A 25,798-nucleotide genomic window follows, 5' to 3' on the forward strand; every position below is an offset into this window, starting at 1 on the left:
CAATTAATCCAGGGAGAGGATGTCATTATCTACCAAAGACTGGGCCTGGGCAGGCTTTTCTGTCAGAGGGAAAAGAAGGAGGGAATGAGAGAGTGCAAAAGACAAAGCGAGTCAAAACAAGGAAGTGCCTTTGGTTAGCAGCCTACAGTATGGTCGACCTCCGTGTCACACAAAAGGATCAAGCTAAGATGCTTGGAGATTGTTTCAAAACATAGTGTTCTTTGAATATTTCGGACACTTGCCTCTTGTGACTGAATCAGTGAGGAAGGGCTTTTCCCTTTAATTTCTTCATAATATGAAGCATCGCCCGTCAGCTGTCAAAACATGTCCAGCTGGAAAAGGTTAAATTGACGCCAAGTTTTCACCACTTTGGGATGCTTTTTTTGTCCTTCCCTTCTCCTCCTCCTCCACCTCCCCTCCTTTCTCCTCCATCAGGCCAAATCCTGAGGAGTCCTGGCCTGTTCCCTTGCCATCCCATAATGTGAAACAGAAGGCAACAAATTGGACTGTTGAAGAGAGAGAAAAGACTTTTGCAGGAGCTCTGCACATGCACGGAACAAAAATTAAGAGTACTCATTTTACGCCAGTTCCAGAAGTTTTGCAACCACCACTTGGCTCGGATCTGTGTTACGGGTGTAAAGAGCGGTTCAACCAAAACGTTTAATTTATAATGTTACATATGTTGACCAGTTAGATGTGATTACTGTGGAAACATAAGTTAATTATGTCAGCTGAAGTCACTTACTATGTATGCAGACGCACTTTACATACACACAGAGGTATTACTGTATGTAATGCACGCATATAAACATGCACATATAGCCTCTGACTCCACAGAGGTTTTACAGCTTGAACTTGACAGATCTGATTCTTTGTGACTGTCCGTCGTTAGTCACTTCTTTTCCCTTCTCTCCCTTCCTTTCCTTTAAAGATTTTGACCTTGGCCGCTTCTTGCGGCCCGGAGGGGATGAGGAAGGTCTGGTGATTGTGACAGGTGTCGCGTCTTAACAGCCCCACATGACATCCCGAGGAGAGATAGACATTTGGATTTTTTTTTTTTTTCATAAGGGTTTCACTCATAACCTTAAAGAGACAGAGTGGTGTGTGTGTGCATGCATATGTGCGCTATGTGTGTATGTGTGTGTGTGTGTGTGTGTGTATGTAACGCATGTGTGAGTCTTACCACTGATTCCCAGCTCTCATTTCAGTTATTGGCTTGGATACTTATCACCTCCAGCCTCCGAGGCCTGATTAGGTTGAAGCTACTCCAAAGTCAAATTTTGGATATCAAAGGCAATACTCAGCTTTGGCATCTGTCTGCAGCATCTTAATACAAAGCTGGTCTCCTGGAATTTTGAGAATTGAGCATGATGTCTTAAAATATGTGTCCCGTGCTCTTAAAGTGAGAGAAATATGTTTTTGCACTACAAAAGGATTACCTGAAGAAGGCATGTCTGCAAACACTGAATTATTTTGGCGGAAAATATTGGTGGTTTGATCTGTGTAGCTTTTGATAATACTAAATAGTAAGAGTTTGTATATGGAGGCTATAGAGGGGCTTATGTTTAATGCCAATTGATGCATGTGCTTTAATTATTTTTGGCCTTTTTTCTAATCTATTTAAGAATATTTTACTCATATGAATATGAGTCAGTTGGCAATGTTTGCATCAGTCTTACTCCATGCGTTGTATTTTATTTTCAGGTTTCACATTACATATCTGAATGTTTGAATGACCCCTGTACTGTATGTGTTATCTTGAAGAAACTCAAAGAAACTTGGTTAAAATGAAACTGTCAGTCATTTGTGAGCAGAGTATTAGAAACATTAAAAATGTGGGACAGACTCATTTTTCTTAAATAAAGTCTCAGGTGAACTTCAATGTGCTCCACAACAAAACTGCAAAAGTGATCTCCTTAGGGCCCAGGGTGAGTCAGACATGGTGTGGAAGTAAAAGATGGGCTGCTATCTGAGTTGTTTACTGTAGGCTCAGAGTAGGCTTTATTTTCTGCAAAGGAGATTAGTAACAGTAAATTATGCATATCTTATTTTCTGGATTATCTCAGGCACTCAGAGATACTATCTCTCTGGATAATCTCTTTTAAAGTCGTTCAGTTTATTCTGACTGTAAATATAGTCATTGTTGCTTGTTTATCTTTTCTCGAAGTCCAATTTGGTCTGTGCTACTTTTGGATGGAGTGTATGATTGCACTATGATTATTCAAGTTGAAATATTTATAGACAGTGATCTTTGCTTTATAGGCACAGTAATGAGAGAAGGGTGGATGAAAGCTACTGTAGCTTGCAAGCCATTTTGTCACTCTGTGTGTACGTGTATGTGCATATGTGTGTGTCCCTGCATGCAAATATGAATGGGTGGCCTGTCTTGTCCAGTGGTGCGTTTAACCAGACACAGACCTTTGCTTCAGCCAAATCAGGCCCAACGCAGACAGTGTGCATCCATGCCATTTTCAAGCTGCTCCAATTATATCTGCCGACCGTCCACATATTGGCCAAATTTACAATAATAGCATATCTATTTCCATTCTAATGGCTGACATTGCTTGGCTTATCCATGCATGTATGTCGGTGGTCTTTTATGCTTTGTGGTTAAGCCTGTTCCCAGTCATGTGCAATGTGCTGTAGCCTTTCTTGGCCTTGTATGTGTGTGTGTGTGTGTGTGTGTGTGTGTGTGTGTGTGTGTGTGTGTGTGTGTGTGTGTGTGTGTGTGTGTGTGGCAAATAACCCAGTGTGTGCTTACGTTTCTGTGTGTATATGTGCATTCATTAATATCTTTGTGAATGAGCATTTGTGCAGAGTGACCCTTGACGTATAAAGCTTGTGCATCTGTACTACAGTGTACAGTATGTGCCTATTATTTCAAATGGTGTGTGAGTGTGTGAACCCAGTGTGCATTTGTATTGGTTCGTGTGTCCATGAACCCATGTTGGCACATGTGTTTGTGTGCCTACATACAGTCTGTGTCTGTGAATGTGGTATGAACCCAGTGCTCAGCAAACAGGCCTTGAACCCGGGCCAGCTCTGACAGACAGGGTGGTGATGGTGGTGGAGTGGAGGGATTGACCCTCTATAGCTTAGAGAGCCTCTGCACAGTACACACTCCTCTCACCCCTCCTCCCCTCCTGCCCATCTCCCCACAGCCCTCCCCTCCCTCCCTCCCCCCACTCCCTGCTGCCTAGCCCCAAGCGCCCGCAGGCGTTGGAGATGCACGCATGCGTTGCTTCACTGTGTGAGGCTTTGTTTGTGAGCAAGGATGTGTGTGTGTGTGTGTGTGTGTGTTAGCATGTAGATGAGTGTTACTGTTTCTGTGTGTGCGTGGATGAGGATCTGTGGACAAAAGAAGCAACGCTGTCTACCTCTTCTCTCACTAGGCAATAATCATTGATGCTCCTTTCTGCCTTATCAGTGCTTGCGTGCCCACTGTATCTTCATGTTGTGACTGCCCTTTGTTTTGAAATGCACAAAAAAATCTGTGTCTAACGTGGCTCCATAATGAAAACAAAAGATAGAGAAGATATTGTTATTGGAAATCATTGTTTAGTGGTCTGATTTAAGATCCAGTAGCTTTCATACAGTGGTTGATAAAGTTGTCATTAGCAAATAAGCAAATTCTATAGGGCCTACAATTCAGAATGCTGATATACTCTCATCACTGCATATTTGGCTTTCTGTTGTCCAGAAATTATATTTGCTTGATACAAAAGGAAACGATCCTTTCCCTCAAAATCTAGAGTTTTGCGTTAATGAAAAGCATCATGGACACCATTAGGCCTCATCCATTGTCATGACCAGTTGACCAGCTAGCTCTTATAGGGCTGTGCATGTACTTGGCTATGAGCTACCATAGCTTGGCCACAAGCTATGAAAGATGGTCAGAAGTCACATAGGTTTGATCGCATACATAGAAAGAGAACCAATAATGAACACATTTGTCAAGATTCTGGCAAACGTCTCTGCATTATTTAAATAAATTCAAAGAAATTAAGTGTGTCCTCTTTGGTTATTAAATCACAATGACAATATGGTGCCGGGGAATGCAACATATCTAAAAATGGCATTTACACAGTGTGATACCTTGTGTAGCACCGGACTTCAGGGCACTCCTACCCTTCCATAATAAATCTTGGAATCCCTGTGTGGTATCAAACTAGCATAGTGGTGGAGTATCCCATCAATACAATCTACAACTACTCAATTACTTATCCCAACTAATTCCAAATGTTCCTGACAGACTACACCAATGCTTCTGTGCAATATTTCCAGCCAACATGACTCAGATCTGGTTCATCTTTAGCATCAAATTTTAATTAGAGAATGTTGGCTAACAAACAGGAGACTTGGCACCTTATAAAACATTCCGAAGTACTTAATGCACTCAAAACATTCATTTTACATTGGAAGCTCTACATGTGATCCAGACGTATTATAACATGCTGGTGCCAGGCCATAAAAGCCAGCCCATAAATATTTTCCTTGATATCCACTTACAAGCTTAGCCCCAATTTAAGCACATCCACATCTAGCCAGTCCCAGCCATACCTTACTCTGAATCTAGCCTTCAACAGGTATCAGTCTTCTTCACCATCCTCATCCCTCTCCCCACTGTAGCTTTAAATCTCTCCTAAGCCACAGCACCTCATCCAGCTCCATTCCTACTCCTGCCTCTTTCCCCCTACAGTGCCAGAACCAGCCAGAGCCCCATTCAACGCACCAGGTCCAGCACCAGCACCATCCTTAGCTCCCTCCCATTTCCAAACCCACATCCCTCACTCCAGAGAGCTCAAATCTCTTCCTTAGTCTCCGTCCCAAATGTAGTCCCAGCCACAGCCGGGGCTTCCATGTGCGACTGACACATAAATAACCAAGCCTGTCCGCCACCCAGGCAAATTCAAATGCACCTGTCAAAGTGATGAAGCACCCGCCCGCAGGGAAGCATTGTTTACATTTTCACTCCACTCTTCGCAAAAGTGAGATTCTAATTATTTTCCCACTGTAAATTAAAGCCAAGTGGGACAGAACTACAAACCAAAAGGATCATGGCAGTGACAGGAGAAAACCCTAGCCCTCCTATGTATGAATTTGCGTGAAGGGTGGGAAAAGGCTGAGGAAAGCGTGTGGGTGGTAGACAGATGGAAGGTCAGCAGCTTTTGTCTTTAAAGGGGGAGATGGAGAGAGAGACCGAGATGGGAGAAATGAGAGGCAGAGTGTAGCAAGTCTACTTCTGTTGTGCTCATTACAGACAGGGTCTAGAGAACTTCAACCAACTGGAATACATTATGCCCTCACATTTCATACATAATAATGTGCCAAAAATGTGCTGCATTATTTTTCATACCAATGGACACAGAGAGCGAAAAAAAAAAGACAGAGAGAGTGGGATAGAGAGACAGAGAGAGAGAGAGGGAAGGCAAAGATTTAATTAGTTCATGGGAACATGCAAATAGAAGGTAAAATTAGACTGAGAAAGGGAGACCTGGGGAAGAGAGAGTGCATGAATGGTAATGATGGCTATCTAGTTTGGATCAATCATTAAGGGATCAGGGGGACTGACAGGCCGGTTTGTGCCCACGCCTTAGGCTCCTGTCCTGGACAGTCGCCAGCCCGGCTCAACCTGCCAGCCCATGGAGACTTTTCTTCTCCCTCCAGTTCAGTCACACATACATGTACATAGGTACTGATGCATCATACAGTACAAGTGCAAGCAAATGCGTTCCAATTTTAGCTAATGTGGACACACATACAGTATAAATTCACACTTTTGCCAATGAAAGCTTAATATTTAATACCTACAGTATGGATAACTCACTCTAGGGCCTTGTTAGTTTGTGTTTATTAATCGGTGATGCATCCCAGCCTATGGCAGTGTTTTCAAAATGGTGGATTTAAGGAAACATTAGTAGACGGTGGGTGACTTCAGATTTGCTCCCTAGGCCTCTGATTAGTTCCCATTTTGACGCTGTGTTTTGATTATGAGTGGAAAATTGCTTGGTTTTCTGCAAGGTCGTGGGGTCGAGTTTGGGAACTGTTTTGGTTGTCAGCAGGGACACGCCTTTTTTAATAATGGTCAACTCCAGACACTGTGTTTATATCCCACATGTCACAAAATGGAGGAAAATGTCAGCCAATGATATTTGTGACAGTCAAGGAAGTGTGAGACAAATATATAAAATATACTGTATGTCTCACAGACAACTATTACTAGATCAGTATGTCACCCAGTGGAAAATTACTATTTAATTCCCAGAAACTGTCTGCCCTCTTTTTAGCTGTTGGATGCAAGTTTAAATCCTAATTTAGGTATGAATATGGGTCACTTTTTAAATATAACACAATATAATATCCTTTTTAGAATGTAGTGCATTTATCCTTTTATCTCTGAGGCAGTGATGCCTTTTTTTGGCCTCAAACAAAACAGATATCAGTGACAAGAATTCCAAATCCATCTCTTGACAGACCTTATAGTTGCGCACACTTGAATAAAAATGATTGACACGTCAGTCAAATTTTATTACAAGTCACAGTAGATTTTTTAAAAAAGAAAACCTTTCCACAGGCGCCTGTATTTAAGCACTGATTGCTTTTATTGTGCTTTCATATGTGGTATGGTATGATTCGGTAAGTGTGAAATTGCATCTTCACCCAGAAAGACAGACTATATTTGTGAACCGTGGAGCCATGTCTGCAGCTGTGCCATCCCCACTTCCTGTGCCCCTGTCCCCTCCCTCCCATTCTCTGTGTACATTTGCGGTAATGTCTACAAATCCTGAAATTTATGTCCCTGCTGGAAAACATGGTTTGCCGTTTATAGTCCTCCACTAAAAGAAATAAGGCCCGTCTCTCCTGATGCAAGTCAAGGGACTGATGCAGACTCTATCAGATTTCTAAATACAGACCTCAACAATAAATCCCGGCTTGATTGGGTTTGAATTGGGTTAGCTCACTTGAATGCTATCTGCTTAACCCACAGCTGGCCTGTCTGCTCCATGCAGGCATTGAACCTAAATCAGTCACTTAGTGCTATCAAATGGAACAATGGTGGAGTGGAGAGAGCACTCAAGCTAGGGCTAGAAGCCAGGCTAGCGCCATAACGCAACACAACAGACCAGAACAGAGTAGTGCAGAGCAGACAGGCCCTCTAATGCTCTTTCCTTTTTGTGTCTCAGCAATGATGCATCCTGAGAGCCATGGTGCATTGCATGAAATGGCATCACCCAAACCGAACACACAAACACCTTTTCAGGCTTTTGTCTAGTCTTGTCAAGTGGATTTCATGTGCTAATTAGCGTAGGATGGTGGCATGGCTAACATCAAAAAAATCTATTTTCATGCAAGCCAAAATACATACACATGCACACCACACAAGGGAATTTAAGCAGGTGCGTTTAACCAAAGTGACTTAGAGCATGGAGGCTGTATCCATGGTGTTTCTATCACCACTGTACAGCTTGGTTTATAAATCCTGGACTGGGACCTCAACGGGGTCACACCCCCATTTGCCCGGTGGAGTGGAAAAGGATGTTTTCTTATTGCCAGATTCGTGACTTTAAATGTTTGTAATTTCTTACTGTATCGTGAACAAGGTGAGAGTCACTACATAGGAGGAGATCTAGGATTTTCTGCACACTCCCAGTTGTGTTTCCTCAAAAAAAAAAAAGAGAAAAAAAAGAAGAAAAAAAAAACACCAAACCAACATACACACACTATCCAAACACACTGATTGCTGCCTTGCAGAGGTGCTGATTACTTAAGAAATTCAGGTAATCACTTTCCCCCAGTGTGGGCCGAGGCCAAGCTGGAGGCAAGGCACAGTTGAGGCGATTTCATAATGAGCGGCGTCCCCACCTCCCCCTTACACACATGCACACACACACACACACACACACACAAACATACCTTCCTCCAATATTCCTGGCAAGTCCTCTTTCTCTTTGCACTTGTGACTCTGACATTTTGACAATGAGTTCCTTTCTTCTCATGGAGCTGTCTGCTTTGCAGTTTATGCAATGTCTCTAATTACAAGAGGGGTAATGGCTCCCACTGTTTTCTCTGTGAAGTGCCTAGAGTTGTGTTTGGCTAACCGTTTATAAGTGTGGGGTGACATCGATACACCACCAAATTAAACCTCTCCTTCAGCTTGACCCTGCCACTCATGGCCTGCTGAATGAGTTTGCCTTTTTCCTTTTTCTGTATTTTTAGACGAATCATAATTACGCAGCCAATTAGGGGGTCACCTTGAGTTTCACAAACTACTTGAAAAACTTCCTCCTCTTGGTGACTCTGACTCTGTGTGTGTGCGTGTGTGTGTGTGTGTGTGTGTGTTTATACAGTCATGTTATGGGGATTCACTTCCCTTATGGGGACAAAAAGCAAGTCCCCTTAATGTAAATCATTAATTTTAGGGTGAAGACTTGCTTTAAAGTTTAAGGTAAGTTTACGGTTATATTAAGGTTAGGATACGGTTTGGGGTTAGGCAAATAGTGGTTATGGTTAGGGTTAGAATAAGTCTCCAAAAAATGAATGCAAGTCAATGTAATGTCCTAAGTGATGGAAACACGACTGTGTGTGTGTATGAGGATTTCACAAGTCTGAGACTGTGATGTCAGAATTGAAGTAATTACGGCCTATATGGCCACCTATAGTACATACATGTACACATATAAACACACACATACACATGCTTGAAAGGTCTCTTACATAGGCAGTAGTGAAACTATGTACACACACACAACTGAACCCACACACACAGATGAAAGTAAAGTTAAAGTTTTTAGATGTGTGATATGCTTGCATAGGTGTGTGATGTCAAGTGGAGGCCTTGTGACTAATTGGCCTATGCTTTGCAGACTGGAATATAAATTTGAGACCTATTTAAGACAAAAGAGTTCCATTCACATTATATCTACTTTATGTATGTTTGGTATTAATGACTTTCGCTTTTAGTTAATATGATGTGTAAGATCTACTGCAATGCATGTTCAGTAGACATTCAAACCTTCACCAGCAGACACTATGAGAGAGGGAGAGAGCTTCCATGATCTTCACACATGGATGACTTCGAGTTACATGACCTATATAACATGTTACACGCTCCGCTTGCTCCCCGTGTCTCACCCTAATAGAGAAGGGCAGTGCATTACAGGTGTGTTATCCCCCAACACACACATGCACACACACAGAAAGAGTCCTAAATAAGCCTGCCACCAGAATTACACATATGTATGCATGATCACAAACACAACCTGTCTCTTTACCTGCCACGGATCAGGCCCCATAGGACTCATGCACTATTAGGAATTAGCGCACTGATGTACTATACGCCACTGGTGCTTATTTGGTGGCTGCAGTTGTATGTAATTAAAATGAACAGCACAGCGGTTTAGATGGGAGGGTTTAGAACATAGTATCTGGCTTTTTAATAATGCGTTGTCTTCATGAAATAGGCACTTATTTTCGTGTCATTTGAGAAATTTTCCCACATGTATAGTATATGGTCACACACTTAACAAAAACATACAATGTGTTGAAGGCTGCAAAGTATTTTCACGTGAATGCGTTGCAAGTTTTTGTCCTTAAGAGCAGAGACCTTTTTGAAAACTTCCCTCTTTTATCAAATTTACATTAGTTTGCTTTCTGTGTGTCTTCTGGGTTTAAATTCACTACAACACAAACTAACTTTTAAATGCAGACCAGTTTCACTTCAGACATTATCTCCCTTCATGTGTGTGCTTGTTTAGGTGGCAGTCTACGACCATATCTGGACCGCAGAGGACCCCTTGGTGGGCTCTGCAGTCCCCATTGATGACTCACATAGGGAGGGTTACCCCCTACCAGAGGGCGACACCAGCATCCATGTGGCAGTCTACACCCTGTACCTGAGCGGTCTCAAACAAAGATACAGGCATTTCCTCCGACAACCAGATGGGGCTATCATCGAGGTGGGATATCAATGTCCATACATGGCCACAACATACTTGAAATAAAAACCTTGATTATACATAATGATCAAGGTTTTTATTTCTGTTTTTCTGCTGAAAATGTGAGAAACATGAGTTTTATTGACTATATTCCTGATCAATCTACTCTTTGATATTAGTGGTGGGATTGAGTGCAATAGCCTTTGTAGAATTAAAGGGACTTGTACAGTCAGTCCACTGCATTAAGCACCTCACTACAGAGAGCACATACCTCTGTCAAGGTTACACAGTCCTCTAAATCTGTTATTTTAATACCAGAAAAAAAACGGCTTTCATTTGTATCTGGATCTGTATTAAAATATATAGATTTTTGGAAATAACCTAATTATTATGAGCATGAATTGTACAAAATGTCAAGTGACATTTTTTTAGAGTATTCTATATATATCATGTAATAAATCAGGTGAAGTTTACATGGTTAGTTAAATTTGAGAGTATTTTCCTGTCTTATCTTTTTTCCCCCCACATTTTCTCTCTTTTTTTAGTCTTCCTTCAACAGAAGTTTGCATCTTAAAATAGAGAGAAATTCAGAGAAAAGAACAATGGGAGGGGAGAAGAAGAGGGTGGAGAGATGCGTTGGAGGTTCACAAAACACTCCCCTCTTTCCCCTCTCTCTCCTCCCTCTCTGGCGAGAGAGGAGAGAGATAGATGCAGTAATGCAGTAACTAGATGCTAGTTCCTCATTCAGTACAATAAAAAGACAACAGTACAGCTCTGTGGTGTGAAAGGGTGAATAACCGTGACTGATTTTTATGTTTTCCTTGGGCAAAACCAGATTTGAAATTATGACCTCTTTTCAAACAAAAATGACAGGATTTGCCTTGAGACACAAATCAAGACTTAGTTCATCATGTCAGTGTAACTAGTGCTCGCCAAATATTAGTCAACAAAACTCTCTTCTTTTCTTGGTCTCTTCTGCCTCCATAGTAACAATAATTTATAGTTTGTATGTTGTGATATAAACTCGAGCACCTCATCCTGTTTAACACTACATTCTGACTTATGATGAAATGTCATTTACTGAAACAACAAAGCACCATTCTACTTCACTTTACTGTGTACTGTAATTAGTCAGTAACTTAAACAAAGCTCCTCATGTCTACCAACTTCCAACAAGACTGGCAGGTCAGAAACAGACTGATTCACAGATTGCTGCCTAATTAAAAGTAGTGCTTTGTGACTCCTGCAGTAGCAAGAATTCATTCCTTTCCTCAATCATTCTGTCAGTCCCCCAAGAGCAACCTGGATCATCCCAACAAAATTAATATTTTGAAGTTTGAATGTCAGAGGAGTGAGGAAGGAGGGGGGTTATATGTGCTGCAATTAGCTCTGAGGCTCTATTGCGTTCTAATGGTTCTCCGTCATAACTTGAGTGATGGTGAGCTTATGTGAGTAAACACACAGCATGGTATATTTATTACTGGTGTCGCACAGTCTGTGTGTGTGTATGTGTGTGTGTGTGTGTAGCCTCTAGACCTGTGCATAGCAGATGAGACATCTGGGGGGGAGTTGTTTATAGTCAAACTGAGCACACACACATTGACACAGACACATATACAGATTCTCAATTCCTGCACAAAAAAACATGCACAAATGCAGATGCTGACATATATAAATACTACACCTACAACCACAACACACATAACCTTAGTTTTCTTTCTAACCTGCTGACCCTCCATTCTTTAAACTGAGAAGAGAGTTTCATAGAGGCCGCCTTATGTGAACAATAGATGTTACTGTCCTTGGAAAAAACATACACACACATACACTCTATCTTACTCTCTCTGTTGCTCTCTTTTTCTCACACACATTGTGTCCCTTGGGTGTTGCGGTCTGTTCTTTGCAACTTAACAGGCAAGGACCTCCAGCAGCAAGAGATGCCGATGGCATCCTCTTTCACCCGCTGGTAGTGGGGAGCGATAACACCGATCCACAGCATTGCCAAGAGAGCACTATGCCATTCCCCTTCGCCTTGCAGCACAGACCCCCACTTTACATATTCAAAACTAATTCTCCCCTGAATATATAGACTGGTTTTATGTATAGAGCAAGATCCAGGAATCACCAAAGGGCATCCCCAGCACTCGGAAGAACACTTGAGCTGATTTTATTAGTGCTTTATATAATTCTGGCAGCGATATACACATGCGACAGGGTGCTGTGTACAAACTGGCCTTCAGATGTAAGGTGACAGCTCCTCAGAGAGAAATAACAGCCGTGTAGGCACTTCTACAAAAATTAAATAGATTAAAAAATATAGAATGAAATAGAAAAAAGCTCTACCATTAGATGCAGTGACCAAAGGAAGGTAGAGAAGTCCCCCCCACCCCCCCACCCCCATTCTTAGATTTATGACATGTTAAAGCAATTTTATGGGTTTTCCTGTATAGGCTTATTACTTTATTCAGTTATCCGAATAATAGCATGTTTTATGGTGATGTGGTTACACTGCCATGATACCAGAATAACTGTTATGTTGTGTTGATCCTGTTCAAGCAATAAAGACTAATGCAATTTGTTGTACTTTCAGCCAAATATGCCTAAGTATATGTGATGTCTTCACACAGGATTATACTTATTGCAAAGCTTTAATATATCATTACTTTTGTTTTGCAGAACAGAAAATACCCCTTTGTTTTTTCTTATCATCTTTACAGTATATTTCTGTTTTGAAATCTTGATCATTAGTGTGGATGACACTTGTAATAGGAGGCTGACAGTGACAAAAAATATTTAACTTCATCTGACTGTGTAATAATGTGACTCCATTCTCTGTCTCAGTTAGTTAAAAGACTAATCCTGCTACTTAAGAAGTCTTTTTCCATTTACTAAGGAAATATTGACGGATGGCTCATTTCCCTTCGGCACTGTTTTAGCAGGCAGTGTCCTGGACACCAATGCCCTGAAGGACCTGCTCCTCCCTTAGACTAACATGACCACAGCTCCAGGGGCCAGTAGATTTGCATAATACCCACACATTTACACCCAAAATTTGTCTAAACGAACACCTTAAAAAACAAGTCCTGGAAGAAGTGCCCAGAGCTATAGACACTGTTTGGAACGAACAGAACAATGAGGTGTGTTCTGTTTGATTTGCTGAAGAGTGAAACACTAAGTAAAAGTCACGCAAAACTAAATGTGTCTCTTGTTTATTCAGCCATTATTGAACTAGCTATGTTGACTGAAAGTTTTCTTTTTCTTTCTGTGTTGCATCGTTAGCAAGAAGTAGGAACTGAGTGTGAGGAGTGAATTTGAAGTTGTGGGTGTGCAGTAAAATATCACTATAATGAAGTCTTTATTGACTTGCATATTGAATTCTGTTTAAAGAAAGTTAATATTAATGATCCATCATATGCTCTCATTCAACGTTTCGCCCAAGGCAGGTGTGATATTGATCATGTTGAAGGAATCTTCTAGCTGAAGCACAACAATACAAAAAGTTAAAGCAACGTTCCCATCAGTGTGCTCCAATAAAAGACATTAAAGGTAAAGTGAGGTGTAGCTTTTCAAACACTCATTACCTATAAACAGATGTTCCACAGCTGCCAACTCGCAAAATGCACTGCTGACAACAACTGTTGGGGCCGAAATTATGCAGGAAAATGCATCTATATAACCTAGGACCTTCAGAGAAGGCCTCATAACCACTCCGTCTGAAGAAACAAGATGGCTGATGAAGAAATTAATGCAGGCAAAGTCATTATCTTCCCTCCTAAAACCACAGTGGGTTTATGTCCCCCTGTGTCGTTTTTTCTCCCGGGCTAGCATTTAAGTGTCGATGGACTTATAAAAAGATAGGACAAGCCAACTGTGCTCCTTTAGACTCCTTTCCTCCATATGGGAGGCAGCAGCATATGCAAGAACTGGCTCAGCTTCTGTAAAACTTCCATTAAAGATGCACAACTAAGGCTCTGCCAGCTTGAATATTACCTCTCTCCGCAAATTATTTATGGCTCGGAAAAAACGCTGATGATGAGCATCTCCAGCGACTTGTATAAATAAAAACACTTTTCGCTGCAATTTCAGCTGTTTTTTTTTTCTCTCTCTTCTCTTTTTGGATGTGCTTAACTGTTTATAGAGACAAAAGGTATGCCGTTTATTCACATTGTATGGTTTTAACTCTATTACATTTTATTATTTTAACCTTAAAAGGGATGACTTTGTTGTATTATGCACGTTTTATGTAACAAGTAGAGGATATCACCTTTGTGGTATGTAGATTTTTCTAACAACCGTGCCACAGCAGATATATATGAAGATGACAATAATGACATCGATGACGATGATCAGATAAAATAAGAAATGGAAGGCAGAGCAATGCAAAGTTTCATAAGGGACGCCTCATCATCATGATATGCCATGAAATCTCTCATTAATAAGGAGCCTTTGTCTCAGCTCTCCATGACTCAGCCCACCGTCCGTTTGCACATGAAGACGCTTCTTCGCCAGACCAATATTGACCTAATTTAGCATGCAGAGAATATGAAGAAGTTAACCTTTCGAAAAACACCTTGCAGCAACATTAATTGACAAACCGCATCAATTCTCCCTCCTACCCCTCTTTTGTAATTACTCTGCTGCACGTTTGATTGCCGCTGCGGAGCTGAGGACCCACGCTTCATTTGCCGTGAGGTCATCAGCAGCCCTCAGAAATATGAATATGATTTATACAGGAAGTGAGTGTGCTCTCTATGCTCTGTGTGTGTGTGTGTGTGTGTGTGTGTGTGCTGTCTTTTCTTCATGTGGTGTGTGTGGCTACAAGAGACACAGAGAGAAGAGAGGGAGAAGGGAATGTCCTTGGCTACTTACTGTATGTTGCATGAGGAGATTAATGCCTCCCTGGCAGCCATATCTGCTTAGCAGGAGGACTTCTCCAAAGTATACTGCATATAATTATCTGGCAAGTTTATACTAGTTTTAGATAAAGAAGCACTCTGTGGCACATTTTTCAAGTTTGCTCAATTGCTGTTCTATCTGTGTAATTTGCAACTTTTGAAAAGAGCCTGCCTACATTTTTGACACCACATACTTGATGCTGCTGTTATGAAATATATAGCTGTAATATATAGCTGTGTGGAAAGAATTCAGACATAATTTAGATTTAACCCATGATATATATATGGTAAAAATACAGTTAGAGTTTTTTTTTGACAAAGGTAAGCTTTATTATTTTATCACAGCTCATAGCAGTGAGATTTAAGTAGTATTTCATATGACTGTACATACTGTAAGTAGGCCAACCAAGTGTTGTGAGAGCTGTTTCCCCTCTGGGACAAGAGGTAGTGTGTCATATAAAGTCTCCATTTCTGCTTCTCCTCCAAGTTCACTCTAAGCACCAGGACAGAAGTGGAGACTATGCATGACAAAACTACTCGCAGGCCTGGAAGAAAATGTCAGTTCTCCTGCGAATCTGAGTCACTGTCATCCAAGTTCAACCTGTACTTTGAGATGCTTGATACATAAGGCCCCGGGGTTTCCTGTAACAGTTGGGTTTAACATTGTTGCACTGTTCATCTGCCTGAAGGAGCATTGCTGACTGCATGTGTGGGGTTTTGCTGAAGGTGGTTGGAGACATGGAGGGGGTGGACAGTGCGACCAGGATGGTGGTGTGCCCCGGTCAGGGATCTGCCAAGCAGGGGCAGGACAAGGAAGGCACAAGCGCCCTCCAGCAGCTACGGAAACGGAAGAAGCTATTTGGGCGTGAGTGTTGTTATAGAATTTGGATGAATTAACCTACCAACCACCAAAAACTGTTTTCACAATGTTTAAGCGCACACAAAGACAAGTAGATCCCATCATCTTATCTCACATGTGACCCTCTACCTGAGCAAACCTTTCCTTCCTGCTGTTTGTTTAACAGAATTTATACAGTTTCACTGAGTGTTTCGTTCCCTCAGGGTCCCATCGGGTTGAGCCAGTGGGAGCAAGTGGGTGTGGCTCCACTTTTGCACAACAAGACCTCAACCAATGATATCAAAGCAAGGGAAGAGACTCTAAAACTGATGTAAGTCGTCTTATCAACCATCTGTTTGACTTAAGTTCTCTGAAACATACAGAGTTGTTACATTTCTTGGATATTTTAATGTTTTTTTTTTGTGTGTGTATTTAAGAAATTAAAATATGAATCTTACCAATGCTGTATTGCTGCCATTAGTTTAAAAAATGTGCTATAAATCTATAGCAAAAAAAGAAAAAATCTGTTGAAACTACTTTTCAACAGCTTTATTCAGTAGAAAAAAACGCAAGTGTGTACTGTATATTTTGTGCAGTACTTCCTGGGTATTATACACTTTAATGACAGAGTGAAAGAAAATGCTTAATATACTTAGAATCTTGGAAGCCTGAGGCTGAGTCATCAAAATAACAAAAATATCCAAATAACCAAAAACGGTGCTGTATATTATATTGTAATGTGTTGTGATACATCCTTCTGAATGCTACCATAATGCAAGCAAACATAAAAAGTAAATCTGTAAGCTATTTGTAACCTAAGAAACAATGTTCAGCAACACTTCTAATGCATGCAGGTTGTCAGGTGTTCAGCGCTGCCCCAACACAATGAAAAATGAAGATTCTAAAAGTCACTAATCAGAACACCAGTGATAAAATATCAATATTGGCCTCACATTAAGCAGGATAATATTCAGGCCAGCTTGATTTGTATTGAATATGTGTCTGCTAGCCGGTGCTCAGTGTAATGAAGTGGCTCACAAATCAGGCCATAATGGCCGCCTACTTACACATATTGCTTAATTAAAGGTTGTGAGCTTATTAGCATGTGTCTCTGGCACAGGGCGCAAGGAGATGGGGATCCGGGCTGATGTCGTTGAGGGCCAGGCTTTAAAGGTTTTATAGATAGCTAACCTATCATACTAAACCCATAGCCCCCCCTAAAATCGGATCTTAATAACCTGTCATTTTCATTGATGATGATTCTCCTTTATGGGCGGCCATTACAGATCAAGTTCTGGGTCTTGTTGGATGGTGATAGAGGCCATTCGCACTTGTCATTATCAGGAACACACCTGACTTTGGCCTTGAAGTTGCTCCTCACCTCCATGTTAAAACCATCACAGTCATGGCCGTGGGGCAAGGTGCACAGTGCATATAGACACACAAACATAACACATTCTCTCTCTCAGACACACACACACACACACACTTGAACACCTCTGTTTCTGATCCACAGAGCTCTGGTAGGCCTTTCCTGCCTAAACATCTTCATAAGAGGAAAAGAGAAATTAGAAGAAATTAGGTGACATTTTTAAATCTTTCAGTCCATCTGCAATATAAAATGAGCAACGTCCAACATGTTGGCACAGCTCTACTGGGAATTTATTATTTGTTTATCTCTCTATGCAAATACTCTTCAAGTAATGACATTAGGAGCTGTGGTTTATTTTTTGTGTATTTTCAGTGTTGAGCAAGATGTGTTAGAGTCTTGTGTGCCTGTCCTTCTGTCTGCCTTTGACACTACCCAGAACCTATAGAGCTAATGCGCTCCAATTAGAGATCACTCCATTAACAGTGACAGTGCTACACCCCCCAATTCAATCAGCCCCCTAATGAACATTAAGCAGAGACACTGCCTCTCAGAGATGACAGGAAGCTCTTCTCGTTCTCCATTTGTCCTACCTCACTCCCTCTCTCCCTATATATTTTTTTCTTATCCTTTTACCTAACTCTCCTGTTTTTTCATATTTTCCCGGTTTGTCTCTGTCTTCCTTTCTTTAATAATGTGTGCAACATGATGTTGGTTTGAAGAAAAACCCTAACACAGCTAAAAAGCAGAAATAGTCCACCGGTCTCCTATTTGTTTTGATATGTTAATACTTTTCTATAAATTAAAAAAGAAATGATAAATGGCTTTTGTTTCTCCTCCTGCTTTCTCTCTCGTGTGATGTTTTCTGAAAGTATCCCCACCTTTTCAATTCATCATCATCAAAACAAAGCCCTCTGCAATATTTTCCAACTGGGGGCAGAGGTTGCAGATACAGAGGGGGCAAAGGTATTTCAATGGTTCAAATATTTGATTGTTAATGACAAACACCATTTCACCACAATTTAAATTTCAAATTGATCCCTGGGAGCAATTATTTCTGGGGGAGAGAAACACGCCGCTAGGTCTCTACTCCACACATTTGCTGATTTAAGTTAAAAGAAAACCTTTTTGCAGAGCTATCATAAGGGAGCTGCAACTTTTTGAAGTAAGTGCCTGCATCTGCTTAGAGCCAACCCAACCTGGGGATGTTGCTGGAGAGTGAGAAAAGGGGGGAAAAATAAAACATAAAAAGAAAAAAAATAACACTTTGTCTAATTCTATATTTATGTAGCCCTCAGCTTGAGGTATTCACATAAAACAGTTTGTATTCAGAAGTGCTGCGGTGATCGTTATGCTGCACATTGAGATCGGCAACTCTTCGGGCACGGTTGGCGGGTGCAGCTGAGCCTGATTCATTTGAATTAAAGTTGCTCAACTAAATAAAAGGGATTCAAAATCCCACTTTTGCTGCTTTGGTTTTTTTTTCTCATTTCAAACCTTTTCTGATTGTTTTTTTAAGTCAACCACTAAAGCATTTCTTTTGATGAAAAACTTTGTACATACCCCGTCTTTGCATACATGTCCGTATATTCTATTAACTCAACCTTATTTAAGGCACAATTTTGTTTGATGTTGAAATGTAATTATGTCTTGTAAGGAGTACAAGAGCTTGTTCTGATGCTTTGTTTGATCAGAGAAAACCTATAATATGCATCAGGGAGGTATGATGATACATTCATCTTAAATATGTGTACCTGAAATATGTTCATTACACTTCTCATCTATTTATAATATATATATATATATATATTGGAATAATATTAATATTAAATCAAAGTACTACTGCTCTCATTTAACCTCTTTCTTTGTGTGACAGATACACATTTTACTAGTTAAAAATGTAATAAAAAAGTAAACTTTTGTTGTTTTTCAGCTTTGGATTGTAAATAAATATATACCCCATGGCTTTTTCATTATTACATGCATTATTTTGATATTTTATACAAAAAAATCTCACCTCAGCTGTAAGATGATCCCAAATAAGTTGCCTTAAAGAGCTGATCTAATCAGTTCAGCAACACATCTACTGATCCTCTCCTCTGTGATATGAATTTTAGTTGGTCCCAACTGTGCGTAACCTGCTACACCAGTGTTACAGTGGCATTTATGTCGCTGCGGTAGAACAATAATATGCAAAACAGATATACATTCCAGACCTCTGTCAGGTTTTCCTGCCCAAGCTGTATTCTTCTCCACTGACCCCGAACATGATTTCCTGGTGCTTAAGCCCTGGAAAACACACACGGTCTGGGTGTACGAGAATGTCAACATCGTGCCATATTTCTGTGGCATCTGGATAGATCATGTGCCTCTCTGCACACATATTTATTTATTTTTCCTCTTCCAGAGTAGTGTCAGGGAGGCAGATGTCCTGCTCACAGGAAAAATAATTTGCGGTGAAAAAAGGGGAGGGGAGGTGGAGGGAAAAATATATGAATATGCAAATCTTGTCACAGTGTGGAACCTTGTAATGAGTGGGAAATGTTGTCGCCATCTTTCATTATGCAGAGGTCATTGCTTAATGCCAGGCAGCTGGGCCCAGCTTCTTCTCTCTGCGCTCCCCCCCCACCCACCCCCCCAACCTCTCCTGTCATCTCACAGCAACTTGAACCAAACTACAGCCTGGCACGAAGAAACATAGAGGTCACAGACACACACACACACAGATACACATGTGTGCATGCAGACACACAAACTGTATGCCCAAACACAAAACACCTGCATTTGGCTGTTTTAGCCACAATTGGGTTTTTTTTAGGATTAAGAACATTTTACACACTTTTGAGCTTGTGACACCCTTTACACAACTATTGGATGACATTAAAATGCAGTTTGGTTTAGCTATACATGACAATATACACTTGGTATACATGATGCCAATTCTACTGCAAAATTATTAAGAATCTACTCATTCTAATACTCTAATACTCCTGTTTGTGGCTGTATGTTGCATGTTTCATTCGTGCGCTCATTGAGCCCACTGGTGAGAAAATGCAAAGTGAGAAGATTAAAAAATGTGACACATCAGTCCACCGTGCAGGTAGAACTTGTACATGATGGTTGTGTGAGAGTTTGCATCTATTGAAAGTTACAGCCAACACCTCTCATATCGTGGTTGTTGTTTTTCCTCGCTCTCCTTTTGATCAACCCCTTTCGTGTTTTGTAGATTGCTGAGACAGCTCACTGCTGTTCTGTCTCCTCTCACAACAGCTTTCCTGAAATTTCCACTGGCGTCTGCCCGACATTGAGCTATGGGGCTAATCATTAGGTAAACCAGTCTCTCTCTCTCTCATGCACTCTTCAAATAATCCTGGGTTTGAATGCTAAAAATGTAATGAACTTCACGGTTCATTGTGTCTGACATTGCTTAATTAATGGGTGCATTTAAAGTACATAGGGCCCCGGTAATTGATTTATATGCATGATTTGCACATACAGCTGTTGGTTCCTGTAGGACACTCATCACTCAAAAAGTGGCTGCCCTGATGATAGGCTGGCTAGGTAATATCAGGATGTTCTGTTGGCCAATCAAGCCTTGGGAAAATAAGACCAATTTATATGTTTGCATATTTTCCTCTGGGATTATCTAGAACTACTTAAAATTTTGACTTGGGCATTTTAATATCATATTTTCAACCAAACACTTAACACACATAACTCAGCCCGGCAACATGTTTTGATATGAAAACCTTTTGGCTCCTGTAACATAATTGGACAAAATGACAAAATATAGTTGAGAGACTTTATTTTCATTAGGCTATGCCTGATGCTGAGTTTAGTTTCGTGCCACACAGAGCAATTAAACCTCCTCCTCACGCCAACATATTGCTTGGGTTTGGCTGTCTCTCTGTATCAGTCTATCTGCCTGGTCGCTTTCCACACAGACAGCTTGTATTACTGCACCTGCCAGGACGGAGCTGGACACAGGCATCACCAACAATAGTGCCAGGGCAGTTTACGGATTTGCGAGCTAAGGTACACATCATGCATTGGATGTATTGTGGGTTTCAATCTGGTTTTTGTTGTGTTTCAACAATCATCATCTTTTCTGCACTTAGTCGCAGCAATTCCAAAGACTGACAGGAAACACACATTCCTCCTAAACTGAATGAGTGCTCTGGAGAGTCCAACTAGTGGCTCCATGCTACTGCAACCATGCATCCAGCCGTACTGAATATTCATTATGTAACCAGTGTGCAGTATGAAATTATAATGATGCAGGTTGTTCTGGCTGAACGTCCTTATTCAGCAGAAAATATTCTAGATTATAGTCAATGAGCAATTTGAGCATTTTTTGTTATCACTGATTCTAGTCTTTATCAATTTATGAATTTAATTTTTTTTTAAAAAGGTTTGTGTTAGAACTCTCAGTATGTGATCATCACCTATATATTAATTGATTTAATTAACCACACACCAAGATATGGTGTAATAATTGGATGATGGATTTTTTTGTAGAAACTGGAACTACACATTACTTCAGTTATTACCAGACAGTATACAGTGTAGATATGAAGTAACAAAAATTTATGCATAAGGGGCTTGATTTTAATAATTGTTACTTCAGCAGTGAATCTACACTGATACCAGCGATCAAACCTAAATCGTCTTGGCAATTGCAACATGGACCTATCTACTGTTGAAAGCTCCAGTTTTTCTTAATGCTCAACCACCACCTTTGCAGTGTTAGCATTTAGCCTTCATTGACCATGGCCTTTATGCTTAGTTCAGGCATACACAGTATGGTTATAATTATTGTTTTCTGTGGAGATCGGGAGGTCGCTGGCCCCTAACCATTATTTGGTTTTGGACAGACCCTCTGTGGAGCTCAGATCAATCTCTCACCTAGAGAACATTCTAGCATATTTCTATCACCAGCATATTGATTTTTCCATGAGCAGGCCCCAGTTGTGTGAGAGGTGTTTTCATGCACGGCACATAGGGGATGCAGCCTGCAGCGTGCACAAACACACATGCTTGCGTGCGTAGATACTGTACATGGGCTGACACAAACATACAGACGCATACACAGGTACACACACACACACACACACACACACACACACACACACTTGTTCATTTATTAATTTCTGTAGACACCCATAGGCATTTCTGTGCGTAAAATGCACGCATCGGCATATTTAGTGGCTTTAGATCTGAAACACACACACTCACACACACATACACTCCTTGTTAAAGCAGACACCAAGTGAACCATGTCCTCTCTGGGGCCAAGTGTCTCGCTTTCTTTATTACACACACTAATCAATACAGACTGGCTTGGTGTTGAGGCCTGCCATCTTTCCATCTTTTTTCCTTCTCTCCCTCCTCATCTCTTCTCCCCATCCACCACCTTCAGTCATTCATCTATCTCATTCCTCCTTTCCTTCCATTCACCCACCTCTCTGTCTATCATACCTGAATTCCATCCGTCTGTGCATCCATCATCCCCTATCCCTTCATCTTAAACCTCAACCATCACTCCATCCATGTGATTGTTTTGGTCCTTGGCATGAAAGGGGCATGAAGAGTGAGGAGAACAGCGTCTGTGTGTGTGTGTGTGTGTGTGTGTGTGTGTGTGTGTGTTTGAGTGAGAGAGAGAGAGAGAGAGAGAGAGAAGTAGCATTATTGTCATCTATAACATGGCCGGACAGGAGAGGGTGATTTGGATTTAAATAATGTATTAGTTTTTCAGCGCTACCATCCACAATGCCTCACAACACTATGAAACATGATAACTTAAAGCTATGCATTTGTGTGTGTGTGTGAGTGTGTTTGTGTGTGAAGGTGAAAGAAAGAGAGAGCTTGGCATAGTATATGAAATTGCATGTCTTTTAGATGCAAATTGAGTTGCGTGTAAAATGGTTTGATGCAGACTGATCGGGTCAAATTGTATTCACACTGTTGTTTAGCAATAAAGAAAAGAGTCTTTTATTGTCCAAGTGTGTTATGAAAAAAACACAAAGTCAGGCTGCAGAGTTGAATTGGAGCCGAGAGCTTTGGCACTGGTGCTTTGAGACAAAAGAGGAGGTCGGGCAGAGAGGAGGGGGGCGGAGTAAAAGATTGTGCTGGAATTTGTCAAAAGCCAATAATCATTCTGGTCTAGGAGAGGAGTACTATATCAGAGTGCCAAATCAATATCACATTACTTTGAGTATGGGAGTATATACAAGACTCATCAAATTGATTATTTTTGATGCTACAATGGCAGTTTCATTTGCTGGGGCCCTCGACAACAACTACTGTTCAATTACTGGGGCTGTGTGTGAATTGAAAAAAAAAAAAAGAAAGAAAGAAATACAACAAGACAAATGGATATTTATTTGACTAAAATAAAGCCTTGCCTGGAATAGAAATGAGGAATGGTATGTCACAGTCAAGCTCTGGTTAAAAGATGACTTGTTTTATCGGACATTGAAATTTCATGAATATATTTTCCAAAGGCCCTGGAAAAACAGAATTCATCATGAAGTTTGTACAGGCCATAATGTCACAGTGAAGATTAGTCAATTTCCTAATGTATTGTGCATGTAACTGTGGCATTGTTAAGCATATGCCTCCCCTGACTTGGTTACAGTCTGATGGTTGTAGACAGACTCCTGATAGCTTATGTTGTTTCACAAACACACAGTTCAGGCCTCTTTTAAAACCTTTTCAGAGCCATGATTAAAACTATATTGCAAACTGTAAAATTTAATGGCAATATTTTTACAATTGCAGGCCTTGCAGAGGTTCTATCTGCATTTTGTTCGTTAATATGAACAATATAATATTTCCTTTCTCAGGACTAATATCAAGCTATATATGTGTTTTTTGTCACCTGAGCAAATCAAAGAGGTAAAAGAGCATCAGTAAAGGCCTGTATCTAAGCATTTTTATTGTTTTGTCACCGACTCAAACACTTTCTGTTCAGTTGCACCTTCATAAGTTGTCTCCTTAAGTAACACCAGTCCAACTGTTGCTAAGAACGGCCTCTACCAATGAACTCCTTCTCCTAATGGCTCTAAGTCTTCAATATGGGGCCATCAGGAGAGACAAGGCGCAGCGGCTCCTTGGATGATTAAAAAGTCATTTCCTTAACTGTCCTCCCAGGATTTGCAAGCTTTTTTTTGTAAGAAAACATTAAATTGCTCCAATCAAGCATAAACGTCTCCTGCTTGTGGTGTAATTTGTACTGCTGTTCGCGTGGTGGGCGCTTATTTGTCATCCTTTTCCTTTGGCGCTTTTCCCAACCGCCTTGATCAACAATTAATGGTTGAAATTGCTTCCCTGTTACTTATGGCTGTGGAGACAGATGCAGCAATGCAAAAAAAAAAAAAGAATGAGAGTTTAATTGAACAGCAGAAATTAGTTAAGATTGGTTCAACTTTATTCACACAGTATTGAACTAATCTCTTCTCGTCCTTTTACTTTTTCTAATAGTTTTGTAGTGCACTCTTATAGTATGATACATTCTCTTATTACAGAAATACAGTATCACAACAACAGTAGTCCATTCTGTCTTGCCAGCCCACTATTCTATTCCTCTCTACCTCTCTGCTCTTCTGTCTCTCTCTCCCCCACTCTGTTCTTTCACACAATGACCTTTAGTGCTCTTTTCTTCATTGCGGGGACTGGCCGAGGCCTGGCATCTGATAGAATCAATATTCTATTATGATAGTGCGTGGAGCGTGTGGGGCTTTACAACTCCGCTGTAATAGTCTCTCTATTTCATCCCATGGCAGCCATGGCCTGAGGGATCATCCAGGCTTCTCCAGGCTCTATGCTCCCAGCATCGCCCCATTTCCATTAACGTCGCAGGCCTCTGCCTACCAGGGGACAATCTGTGTGACCGATGGATGGGGTTGAGAAAGAGTCCAACTCGGGTGCAATGTGTGTCAACAGACTGTGTAATAGCCAGACCTGGGTGAAATGTTAGTTAAATGGCTTTCCAGTTTTAAAAGAAACAAGAGGGATACTTGTGCTGTGTGTCTCATTTTATCTTGATGCCTTTTTTCCACTATTAAATCTCCCTGGAGGTGAAATCAAACTAAATCAAGTAATATTTGGAAACATTATATATGACTGATAGCTGGGAAATATCAGGCCCACATGAAGATGTTACCTCACTTTGAAGGAAATTGTCATAAAAAATTATCTTTTGTTGCTCTCAATAGGATAATGTGTCTTTCTTCCTTCTGATTTTTTTGCTATGACAAAGTAGGGATGAAAAACAGAAAGTGAGGCTGAGATTTTAAAACAGAAAATGCACTGGATTTGGACCTCAGTCATGTACCATGCCACCCCCTGCACCATACTCCTGCATGTTAAATAGTTGTTGATTAGAGGAGTCCTATGTTGCACTGCACTAGCATGGAGGGAGTGCTAAAGTGAAATGTTAAGCTATTAGAGATCATGGCACCAGGCAGACCCCCATAAAAGATTCATGCCATTACAGCTGCCTTTCTCGAATAATTAACTAATGTGAGTATTTTACTCAGCCAAACGCAGTTACGGTTTAAAAATCCTTGCATTTAAATGTCATTTGGGCGTGGAGTTTTGATGTGAATTTTTAATCTTGGGCAATAAACATTATGAGGTTAACAGGGTACGCTGAAGGAAGCAACGTGGTTGTCGTCCCGAGAGGCTTCCATCAAATTTAGAAGAACCCATTTCACTCTAAAATGTCAGCATTCGTTGTAAAATACATTACAATTTCTCT

The 25,798-nt window shown here is 40.8% G+C and overlaps 1 protein-coding gene across 1 annotated transcript in view; it reads left to right on the plus strand.

Annotated features, from left to right (window-relative positions):
- The window catches only part of ofcc1 (orofacial cleft 1 candidate 1), an 82,221-nt gene extending 66,199 nt beyond the window's left edge, over positions 1-16,022 (plus strand). The window contains exons 14-16 of the mRNA XM_067578884.1: positions 9,756-9,956; positions 15,557-15,695; positions 15,893-16,022. Coding sequence (XP_067434985.1) covers positions 9,756-9,956; positions 15,557-15,695; positions 15,893-15,966 — 414 coding nt within the window. The 3' untranslated portion in view covers positions 15,967-16,022. The remainder of the gene's footprint in view (positions 1-9,755; positions 9,957-15,556; positions 15,696-15,892) is intronic.
- Positions 16,023-25,798: the final 9,776 nt, after the last annotated feature.

This window comes from Thunnus thynnus, chromosome 21, assembly GCF_963924715.1.
Source record: "Thunnus thynnus chromosome 21, fThuThy2.1, whole genome shotgun sequence".
NCBI classification, from domain to species: domain Eukaryota; kingdom Metazoa; phylum Chordata; class Actinopteri; order Scombriformes; family Scombridae; genus Thunnus; species Thunnus thynnus.